At 40.7% G+C, this 12,407-nt stretch overlaps 1 protein-coding gene across 12 annotated transcripts in view; it reads right to left on the reverse strand.

Annotated features, from left to right (window-relative positions):
• Positions 1-12,407, reverse strand: part of tns1b (tensin 1b) — a 203,583-nt gene that overhangs the window by 172,093 nt on the left and 19,083 nt on the right. The window contains exon 1 of one of the 12 annotated variants that reach the window (XM_074658333.1): positions 9,828-9,983. The exons of 10 other annotated variants lie outside the window; for them this stretch is intronic. In XM_074658333.1, the coding sequence (XP_074514434.1) occupies positions 9,828-9,842 (15 nt within the window). In that variant the 5' untranslated portion in view covers positions 9,843-9,983. Of the gene's footprint in view, positions 1-1,792; positions 2,198-9,827; positions 9,984-12,407 lie in introns of those variants that run through there. One more of the 12 variants, XM_074658326.1, reaches the window with a different exon arrangement.

The raw sequence follows: 12,407 nt of genomic DNA on the forward strand, positions 1-12,407 counted from the left end.
TAATATGCTTATCTCTCCGGCCTGTCTCATCCTCTGTGCTCATAGCAGGCCTATCGCTGGCTGGACGTCATATAAATATTAATTTTATTTCCATTGTCATTTGGAAACTGAAAATAAAAATGTTGGGACATTTGGGGATGGGGTCATGCAAAAGCTCACAATCCCAAATACACCCTGTGTCAGAGGCTATAGTTCATTAGGTCAATATTTTTGTTGATCACACTGAATGTCTACAAAGCTACAAAGATCAATTGCAATTCTAACAGGGAGTTTTTTGAAAATATCTATGATCTGTGACAAACTAGTCAAAACTTTTTTGCAACACGGAGTAAAGACAACACCGTGAGAAAACCAATGAATGAATAAATGTATTTCACAGTCTACGAAGACACTGAATTGAGTGCTCCATGGATGATGTATTTTTTTGTAGGCCAACCAGGAAGTTAGCATTGCCCTGGGTTCCCTTGACAAAAAGTCAATGGGATTGTTCAATTGGGTTTTGGATTATTGCAGAAAATAATCTCTGTGGCAAACAAACATTCATGATACTGACATGTTTTGTTCTGTAAGATAATCTTCACGAATGAACTCCACTTTCATGATTTTTGAAGTGTGAATGCAATCACCAAGTAAAAAGCTAACGTTAGGCTATAAACGAACTACACGACGGTCGCATGAGCGCAAGTATAAATAATGCTCAAAACTTACGCTAAATTTTGGTGAGGATCTTGGCGGATCTTGGGCAACTGGGACATGCGCAGTAGCGTCTGCTCGGTCACATGACTCGGTCACGGGGTCCCAACGTCACGCCGTCGTCACGGCTTGCGCTCCAGCCTCGGTCTGGGTCTCACTCACATGAACGGAGGAAGGGAAATAACTCTGGATTCAGCTATTAGTGCATTTTACAACATTAAAAACTTAATTTGTTATATAAGGGCTATTAGAGTGTTTGTACTGGGAAGTTGATTCACCTCAAAAACAATATCCGCTGAGTTACAGACGTCTCTTTCCCAATGTAAGTCTATGGGAATAAGTGTTTTTTCTCCCAACGACATCACGTGCCTGACACGGAAGTTGCAGTACCGCCGTTTGGCCGCTACGAAAGTCCGGATCGTCGACCGGCGCACTTCCTAGGGGCTTGATGTAAATGTGTTCTATGGGTACCCACAAGTCTCCTCTTTACAGACATGCCCACTTTATGATAATCATTTGCAGTTTGGGGCAAGTCATAGTCAAGTCAGCACACTGACACACTGACAGCTGTTGTTGCCTGTTGGGCTGCAGTTTGCCATGTTATGATTTGAGCACATTTTTTATGCTAAATGCAGTACCTGTGAGGGTTTCTGGACAATATTTGTTATTGTTTTGTGTTGTTAATTGATTTCCAATAATAAATATATACATCCATTTGCATAAAGCAACATATTTGCTCACTCCCGTGTTGATAAGAGTATTAAATACTTGACAAATCTCCCTTTAAGGTAAATTTTTGGAACAGGTAAAAAAAACGTGTGATTAATAGCAATTAATCATGGATAATCATGATTAAATATTTGAATTGATTGACAGCCCTACTAAAAATGACCGTTATTTGTCTCAACCAACAGAGTTAATGCAGCACTGTTCCAATCAATGATCATTATGTGTTATTCTCTATTACAATCAGGGAAATCTGGTAGTCACTGAAGCCAAGTTCAACATGAAGGTGCATTCAATTTAATCTGAGTAAATAGAAGAAAAGAAAACACTTGAGTTATCCCGATTCACATTACATCTAAAATATGAACTGTACCTTGTTTTTGCTTTTCCTTTGTTTCCGAAACGGGAAGATGCAGTAGAAGAAAAATTTTGCCCAACTGAAGACTGTGGCAAGACACCAGCCTAGTCCGCCCATTCTCTCCTGAAAACCTCCTCACGTCCTCTTCTGTATAACCGCCTCTCCTTGCTCCTCGTCTCCCCTCCCTCTCTAGCCTGTCCTTCAAAACCAGTGTCCAGAGAACCCTAGTAGTCAGTCCTTGAGAGAATCCCGGGATGGTTGCTGATCTGATCCTAAGAAATGGTACATTTGTCTTCAGTTTCTGTGACTGGAAGTTCCCTTAAAGTGTGGTCGAGGTCATTCCTAAATGCATCCTTCCCTCGCTTTGCCTAGCATCCCTACAGCATCCCTCCATCCTGCTCCCCTCTTTCTCTGGATGCTGCAGGTTCTTTCATTCAAAGCATGAGGAGGAAAAAGATTAGGAGAGAGGAAGACAGAAGTGGGCGGAGGTGGGGTGGGGTGGGTCGGGCAGAGCCGTCTGTTAAAGAAGGAGGCACTTATAGTGATGGAAAAAGGAGGGGGGGGTCTGCAATTTAATGTAAAAAGGGGGGATTGCTCTCAGGGAGTCTTTGAAGCAGTGTAAGAACAATGAATATAAGATGTGTTGAGTGGAGTAACAGTGAATTCCTAGCAATTAAAATGATGAAGCTGTAAATACAAATTACGATGCAGGCAATATCCAGCTTATGTTACGATTACTGCTTGTTTTATGTCAAAAGATCAGAGGAATAAATATCCAGAAGGGGGATGAGGTGAATGAATATGAATGTACACTATGTGAAAGAAAAAGAGATGGAGATTAAAAGAGTGAATGTGTGTGGGGGTGATACATGTTCTCAGTGGAGTGTGTTGGTGCATTTGTAGCTGTCAGGGTGGGGGGCCTAATGAAGATTGGCAGTCTCAGACCAATCATAAATGGCCCTGGAGCCTCTGGGCCTGTATGCATTCTGAGTAATTAATATAAAGACTGAGAGCTGCATCAGTGATTTAAGCCAGCACGTTTCCCTTATTAGATAAAGTGGAGGGCACATAGGTGAATTGTTCGGACAACAGGGAAAAAATGACTTCATCACTGAAGAAGAGAAAACTGTGTGCTTTTAACCCATTACCATTCCGCCCTCGTTTTTTAGAGGGGTAGTGGTGGGGTACAGGGGGTCTTCAGGGGGAGATAGCAGGTCAGCAGTAGACGTCACATAGACGTGGTGTACATCATCTGAAAGCTGGGAACCTGAAGATTAATTTGAGATGCAGCTCAGCACTGTGTGTCAAGCTGTTCTAGACATATATAAGAAATAAAACCTTATTAATAAATTAAGTATGTGATGACCATTCCCGTGCTTTCTTATGTCTCATAAGTTTTAGCAGAAATTTTTGGGTTGATACCATTTGTTACACGGATTTGGCGCTAAATTTAACAATTTTTTTACCACTCGAGAATTGATAAAAATGATCAATGATCCCTCCAAAATACCTTGAGGAACACCATAGAAAAAGCTATGCTGTGATTTGGTATCAAAAACATTTGACATTTGCAGATTTCTGTAAGAATTGCATTTTTCGGCAATTGGATGGCGAGCACTTCTATTCTGCAAACTGCACAAAAACCCCCTTATTGTCAATCTACCTAGGAAAGCCATCCATCTTCTGAATGCTCTAGGTCTGTAGTTTGTGGCTGTAAAGGTTCTTGAGGTTGTGATTATCCTAGAGGTCACCACAGGTCATTTTATACAGTGAGGTCAAATTTCAATCTCAATACAATGAAATGGCTACTATGGGGACTAACATCATCACACATTAATACAGTTGGGCTCACTGGATCCACAAGAGTCTCAGCTTTACAGTGATACCCAATTTATGAAATTCTAAGACTGTTTAGGGACCCCGGTATGCAGAAATATTAAAATAAACCATTTTAGTATAGGTGAAAATAACACATTGATACTACATTCAAAAACTGCATGTGATTATCATAAAGTGGGCATGTCTGTAAAGGGGAGACTCGTGGGTACCCATAGAACCCATTTACATTCACATATCTTGAGGTCAGAGGTCAAGGGACCCCTTTGAAAATCGCCATGACAGTTTTTCCTCGCCAAAATTTAGTTAACTTCATAGCGTTATTTAGCATTCTTCACGACCAACTACACATGACCATTGTGGTTGGTTGGTACCAATAGATTCCTTAGATTTTTTAGTTTCATATGATACCAGTATCTTCACTCCAGCTTGAAAACTGAGCCCGCTACAACCTCTGAAAGACAGGATAGCCGCCGGGCCCACCAGCGGGCCATCAGAGTTTTGCAAGAAGTGTAAAAGAGGAGACAGAATTAAAACACCTGATGCTAAATTCTGCTGATAAAGTCTGAAATGTAACTTTGTTTTCACAAGGCAATTTCAGAGAATCAAACCAGAACATTTAGCTCTATGCTCTGTCACATCAGCCGAATATACAGACCAAAAAAGAGTAACCTTGTTCCAGATCATGTAGCTACACAGGAAGCTCCCTTCTTTGTTTCATTTTGGGGAAATGACCGAAAGAAGCCTCTGACTTTATGGTGAAAACACTGCAAGATAGGTCTACTGCTCTATTTGGGTGTATTCTAAGCTGCTTCCTGTTTTTTTTTGTGGTCAGCCTAATCCAGACCCAAATCCAACAATCGTAGCAAGGTGTTGAGAATGTCAGAGTTATGTTTTAATGTTCATCCAAATCTTTACAGTACAGCAATGCACTGTTGTACACATAACCTTTATACTGAAAGTACAGAGACCAGCAGGTGTAATGGAGGAAAATGAGAACCAATAAGCAATTCTTGCTCTCTAATTAATTATTTGTGCATCATATTGCTAGCCTACCACTGTATTGCCTTAGATTAAAGCATTGCAAGTTGTCAGGCCACTTAGAGTAACCAACAGAATCATCTGACCGTGTGACTTTTACCGAATCATGGTCAGCTATAGAGCAGTTAGGCAATATTCTGTGCGTAGCTCGCAAACACTTTGGTGAAACTGTAGGCAATCAGGTTTCGGCATAGCCTCACCGCTTTCCTGCATTCCCGTTAAAGAAGATTACACAATACTGGCAAAGGGACAGAGAAGTTCCAGAGTAGGAGTACAACATCATGCGCACTTCCTGCCTCTCTGCAGTACAAACAATGGGCTGGTTTCAAGTCTCATTCTGGCAACGTCGGGTGTGTTGTCTGTTCTAGGAAACCAGACAAGAGGTTAGGGAGTTAAGGGTCATTGTTCCTGAGAGAATAAGAGGGGAAGTGGCCGGTCATGGTTTTAATGGGGGGCTGACAGAGGTGTTTTGGTCACAGCTGGTGGTATCCAGCTGGAGTCAATTTAATTTGGTATTACCCATCAATAGCATGCAGTGTATTACTAAAAGCATCAATAAAGAAAAAATAACTTTGAATTAGTGCCGTCAATCGATTAAGATATTTAATCACGATTAATCGCAGATTATCGCACATTTTTTATCTGTTCAAATGTACCTTAAAGGGAGATTTGTTAAGTATTTAATACTCTTATCAACATGGGAGTGGGAAAAAATGCTTGCTTTATAAAAATGTATGTATATATTTATTATTGGAAATTAATTTACAACACAAAACAATGACAAATATTGTCCAGAAACCCTCACAGGTACTGCATTTAGCATAAAAAATATGCTCAACTCATAACATGGCAAACTGCAGCCCAACAGGCAACAACAGCTGTCAGTGTGTCAGTGTGCTGACTTGACTATGACTTGACCCAAACTGCATGTGATTATCATAAAGTGGGCATGTCTGTAAAGGGGAGACTCGTGGGTACCCATAGAACCCATTTTCATTCACATATCTTGAGGTCAGAGGTCAAGGGACCCCTTTGAAAATGCTAGTATGACATGGTTGGTTGGTACCAATGGATTCCTTAGGTTTGGTAGTTTCATATGATACCAGTATCTTCACTCTAGCTTTAAAACTAAGCCCGATACAATCTCCGAAAGATCGATTGCGTTAATGCGTTAAAGAAATTAGTGGCGTTAAAATTAACTTGCGTTAATGCGTTCATATGGTGTTAACTGTGACAACCCTAGTTTTAATGCTGTCTAGGCTACTGTTATCTCTACCAAGGAGTTGTATTATTATTATTGTAAAGACTCTGTGGAATATCAAGTCAACATTCAAAATGTCTGACCAGAGTTAGTATTCAACACCCAGTGCCAGTTAGCCACAGCCTCCTCATCAGACTTAATATGTGCAGACACAGTGCTACACTGCAGCTCACTGCAGACTCTGTGATTAAACTGTGTGCTGTGTGCTCTGACCTAAGCCCATATTTCACACATACTGCAGCTATGTGCCATGGTTTAGCTGAGCCTCAATGACATCATGCAGCCGGTTTACACCCAGTATGCACATGGCTGCTGTAAAACACCGTTATTCCCGTAATGTAAACTGACATCTACAAAGTACATCCAGAGTCTACTGCAAAAGCACAGCCCATTTAAAATGAAGTTAACTAATAACCAATAATAACATTTGCATTGGAGTCCCATTTGTTTAAATATTACGTTTCATGTTATTGCCCCCAATAAAGTGGCTGTGATTAATGCAGCAATTATCTCCCGCCCCTCCCACTATTGATCCGAGGCGTCCATTTTTTTGGGATTGAGAGCTTGGCGAATGTATGCACATGGCAGAAAGCCATGGGGAATTAAGTGAAAGCTCATTTCATCTTTAAACATAGTGAAGAGACGCTGCTCTATCTTAAGCCGGCAGATGGAAACAGTTTTGGTAAATTGGCAATCATGGGAAATTTAAGCCCGGATCGGTTGACAAAATGGAGCGCACAATGAAATATCCTGTTTTAAGAAAAGCTATAATCTCAGCTGTTAACCCAAAGCCTCTTTTAGACGGAAGGAGGCACAAAGAACTACAAAGCTCCCCAGGCACAGCTTCAAAGCCCAGGGACTGCGTGCAAGTGATACTGACATCCTAACCTATAGCAATGTAGTCTGGTGAGAAATGATAAAGAATATTCAGAATTTGATGCCGTGCGATGGTAAAATTTGGAAATCCGAATTATTTTTTCCAGAACCATAAATGTTTTAGTGAATCACTGAGAATCCAAAGTTTCAGATTAAGTGCTCTGCACCACTTTAAAAGGTGTGAAACCTTCCATGGTGTTCCTCTATAACGTCTGCGGGTGACAAGTGAGTTACAGAATGGATGCATTATATACAATCAAATAATTCACATTGTTCACAATGACTCCGATCCTGAAGTCTGAGAAATTCCCCACATTTTTGGTAACGGATATGCCCTCTATGGAACCAATAAATCCGAGGTGAATATTTTTTTAAAAATTCCTTGACAGCTTTATCCGTGTTGGGGGAGTAAATTATAAATTCCAAAGGGCAGGGGTGAGCTATTTAACCTTTAATTAGAATCTACAGAAGCACCCGCCAAACACAGAGCACCCACAGTGACCATTTCACCTTTCAAGCCGCAATTATCAACTGGCCTCCAACACTAAAGGCCTCTAAGCAGTCATCAACTGCCTCATAAAAGCCCAGGCAGAGCAGAAATGAGCAGAATGTAAGCCAAGGTGATGAAAAGGTATGAAGGTCCAGTGTAGCGCCGGCTTCGTCTTTCTTCCCTTTAAGTACACCTGAAGATTGTATATCGATCATTTCAAAGTTTTAAAACGTTTTAACTAGGGCTGTCAATCAATTCAAGTATTTAATCGTGATTAATCACAAATGGATCGCACAGTTTTTATCCATTCAAAATGTACCTTAAAAGGAGATTTGTCAAGTATTTAATACTCTTATCAACATGGAAGTGGGCAAAATACTGCTTTTTGCAAATGTATGTATATATTTATTATTGGAAATCAATTAACAACACAAAACAATGACAAATATTGTCCAGAAACCCTCTCAGGTACTGCATTTAGCATAAAAAATATGCTCAAATCATAACATGGCAAACTGCAGCCCAACAGGCAACAACAGCTGTCAGTGTGTCAGTGTGCTGACTTGACTGTGACTTGCCCCAAACTGCATGTGATTATCATAAAGTGGGCATGTCTGTAAAGGTGAGACTCGTGGGTACCCATAGAACCCATTTTCATTCACATATCTTGAGGTCATAGGTCAAGGGACCCCTTTGAAAATGCTAGTATGACATGGTTGGTACCAATGGATTCATTGGGTTTTTTAGTTTCATATGATGCCAGCATCTTCACTCTAGCTTTAAAACTGAGCCCACTACAACCTCCAATAGATCGGTTGCGTTAAAAAAAATTAGTGGCGTTAAAATGAATTTGCATTAACACGTTATTATCGCATTAACTTTCACAGCCCTCATTTTAACATGTCCTCTTGTAAGTAAATTTCCCCCTCACACCAGTTAGTCATCCAGTAAGTGAAATTAATAAAGGTCAAATGAAGGTTAATTAAAGAAGCCTGGTGTTCTCTCCTCCGTTTTCACATAACAGACATCCAGCTGAGGCTGACCATTGCATGTGAGTCAATGACAGACGTGGGCCCACCTCCAATGACGAGCAGACAGCCCCTTGTAAAACAGTCATCAGAGTGAAAGTTATTGCGTTCTGTGCGGCTATAAAGTGATTAGCTGTCCGGACACCTCTATGAGTGACACACTACCGCATCAGAGGACAGGACAAAAGAGAGACAGAGAGACATATGATATGGGCAGATGGAGACTGTCTCAGTCTCTGAGGTCAAAACTGCGTCAACTAGACAGGGCAAAGAGTTTATGTCATAAAATACCTACTATGTCAGGTTTGGTAACTTTAATAAAAATAACGCTTTGTCATATTCGCTCAAACTGTCACTGTATCCTGAAAGTAGTCTATGAGACAGATAATCTGTGAGAAAAATCATGTTCCTCTGTCTCCTTTTAGTGCTCCTAATGGCCTTTTGAAAGATTTCACCACAACCGAAGAAAAAAAAAACCAATAAGAGCCACGGAATCTCTAACACAGCTGTCAATCACTGCTCGTGAACGCTGATCAAACGGTCAAACTAGGCAGCGCTGATCAAATATGAATCAATGTTATGTTATGTTAATGCCTATTTCTCTCCTCAAATGTTTTCAGAATCATCTTGTAGTGCACTGTTTAGCTGTAAAATGAGAAAGTTTGTGACGCCGCAGCCATTGTGAAATCTGGTGAAGGAACGCCAAGTTCCGGTCACATGAATTACAATATGCTGAAAGGTTATTATGGAATTTTTGCCCAATGATGCCAAAAATATTCTGCCTGCTGCAACTTTAACCGGCGGAGAGCAATATAGAAAACATGAACATCAGCAATCCACTCGTCATTTTTAGCCTGTGTTGATGTCATATCAGCTAGTTGATTAACATTCATTTTGAAAGAAACAAATAAAAAAAAATCAATCTTCAACAGTAAATGGACTGTGTGTTTTTATAGGTCAACACATGTGGCGAATCTTCTCCAGAGAAATGATATAAGAGATATGATGAGAAATGACATCAATGTAAGGATGTCATAGTAATATCTTAAGCTTCTCTGCTTAATAGTCTGTCATTGGATCCTCCAGTATTTGGAGCAAGTAGGTCTTGAAAAGAAACTCAAAACTTGAATGTTTCTACCTTCGCAGCCAACAAAATGTTATAAATGTTATAGATTAAATAAAGGCTTTCGAAAGGGTTCAGATTCAATTAAATGTTACACCGCAAATCTACAAGTTGGTTATCATAGCTCACTTGCCTGAATGGAGAACAGCTGCTGCCAAAACAAGTAGGAAATCAATCTAAAACTCTACGGGGTCTTTGGAAAATTGTTGGAAGTAACATTAAGTCAGGAAGTTTCAGTAAAGTCGCATGTTAATAACCTAAAACAAGCAAAACCACCAGTAAAATCCTTTGACTCAGCCTCAATATTTTGTGTTCTGGGGTTGGACTGACCTCGAGATGGGGAGCGAGTCCGTGACCACCCACGGTTCAAAATGACATGTTGCAACAACACTCACCAGCCAGAGGGACATCGCGGGGTTTTCTTTGAAGACACCTGGGGCAGTAATTCCCTTTCACAGATCCACAGCTTTCTTGAGCACTGAACCAGCTTTTGTGGGATTAACAAGACTATGTTATTGTCCCTCAACGTTGGATGCACTGGCCAAAGAGAGCCCAGCAGTCTGGCCCTTATCCTGACATACTTCCTGAGCTGCATTGTTAGCAAGGGGAGAGGAAACACACACACAGACACACACACACTCACACTATGGAAAGCCAGTGTCAGGAGATCATAACATGGAAAGTGAGAATACCAGGAGCTGTTTGCTCTCTGAGATTTTTAGTTTATTTTACTTTTGCCAAGGTCGGTGTTTAAGCCGTGAACAGAGAGGGCTTGATTTTTACAACAATCAAAGTCTGGCTCTCTGTTAGCAGAACACAGAAACTTCTCCAGATGCTTCCAGGTTTCAAACCAAGCCATTTACAGATACTGTAAATCAGAAAAAGTTCAAGTTTTAATCGCGTTAAATTACAAATTACTTGCCCATTTATCTGTTCAAAATGTACTTTAAAGGGAGATCTGTCAAGTACTTAATACTCTTATCAACATGGGAGTGGACAAATATGCTGCTTTATGCAAATGTATGTATATATTATTTATATATTTATTATTGGAAATGAATCAACAACACAAAACAATGACAAATATTGTCCAGAAACCCTCACAGGTACTGCATTTAGCATAAAAATATGCTCATATCATAACATGGCAAACTGCAGTCCAACAGGCAACAACAGCTGTCAGTGTGTCAGTGTGCTGACTTGACTATGACTTGCCCCAAACTGCATGTGATTATCATAAAGTGGGCATGTCTGTAAAGGGGAGACTCGTGGGTACCCAGAGAACCCATTTTCATTCACATATCTTGAGGTCAGAGGTCAAGGGACCCCTTTGAAAATGCAAGTATGACGGTATGTCGTTGGTACCAATGGATTCCTTAGGTTTTCTAGTTTTATATGATGCCAGTATCTTCTCTTTAGCTTTAAAACTGAGCCCGCTACAACCTCCGAAATATCAATTGCGTTAATGCGTTAAAGAAATTAGTGGCGTTAAAATGAACTTGTGTTAACGTGTTATTATCGCGTTAACTTTGACAGCCGTAGTTCATGCATGACAGTTGGACTGCTGGGACATTTCCGATGTACAAAGCCTACAGAGCACCACATTGCTGGGTCTCTGTTTAAAATACTTCCGCGTTTTAGAGGATCAGGGGCGAGGATTTTTAGCTGCATTGACCGGGCGCAGCCATTCTTGCGATACGCCGACGCAAGTTATGCAAATCAACGTATTTTTCTATCGATTACGTTGATTACGTCGCCCCAGCCCCAGTAGCCACGATACGCTCGTTAATATATTAAGTTTAATGTATTAAGTAAAATGAAGATGGAATAAAACGGCTCTGGCTCAGTACTGTGTTTACTTTTTGTGTTCCTACTACAAGAGGTAGAAAACTGTTCCAGGCAAATGAATCAATACACTGGAGGTGCTGGCAGCTGAGGTGAAGAGGTCGCCCCTTTTCACCGGGTCCCCGAACCAAGTAACTCCCAACTAAACGGGTTTCATCATTGTTTTGTTTTTTTAACAGACCCTTAATGGGAACCACCTCAGACCTGACAGATTCATTGCCACTCATCCATGAGCGAGGAGGGGACTTGGGAAGCAGAGCGTACAGGGTAAGGAACACGAGTAGCGTCGGACATTAACATTCTTCAAGTTGACTCTTCTCCTCTCGACACGACTTTTACAAGGTTTTGAAGAAAGAAGCGATGTTTACTTTGCTGGAGACACACTGGCAGCCTACTCACCTCAGAGGAGGCCATATTAGCAGAACACACACACACACACACACACACACACACACACACACACACACACACACACACACACACACACACACACACACACACACACACACACACGCACACACACACATTGGAAGTACACTGATCCAAGAGGCATAATTCAATCCTATACACATGTTCATCATTAACTAATCCCCAAAAACCCATGAGTCATGTCTTGTCACAGTGAAACCATCTGAATTCATGTGCAGTCTATATTGGGCCAGTGTCTTAAAGTTCTAGTATTTCTGTGCAGTAACATATATGTACACTTTGTATTTACATGCATGTATAAGTGTGTAAGTATGTAAGTATGAATGTAATGACGAAGTGCTTTACATAAACTTAACAACTGCATGTCAGTAAACAACTGGAAACAAATTAAAAGAATCCCATTCTTAAACCTGCAGTAGGCAAAATGTTTTTGGCATCATTGGGCAAAAATTCCACAATAACCTTTCAGCATATTGTAATTCAAGTGTTCTGAGAGAAAACTCCTCTGCACCTCCTCATGGCTCTGTTTTCAGGCTTTAAAACATCTAACGCCTTGATGGGAGACTTTGGCCAATCACAGGTCATTTCAGAGAGAGAGCGTTCCTATTGGCTGTTCATTCAACGGAGGCAGCTGTCAATCACTCGCAAACTCCGATCAAACTAGGCAGCGCTGATCAAATACAGTATGAATCAATATTCTG

This window comes from Sebastes fasciatus, chromosome 14 (assembly GCF_043250625.1).
Source record: "Sebastes fasciatus isolate fSebFas1 chromosome 14, fSebFas1.pri, whole genome shotgun sequence".
NCBI lineage: Eukaryota > Metazoa > Chordata > Actinopteri > Perciformes > Sebastidae > Sebastes > Sebastes fasciatus.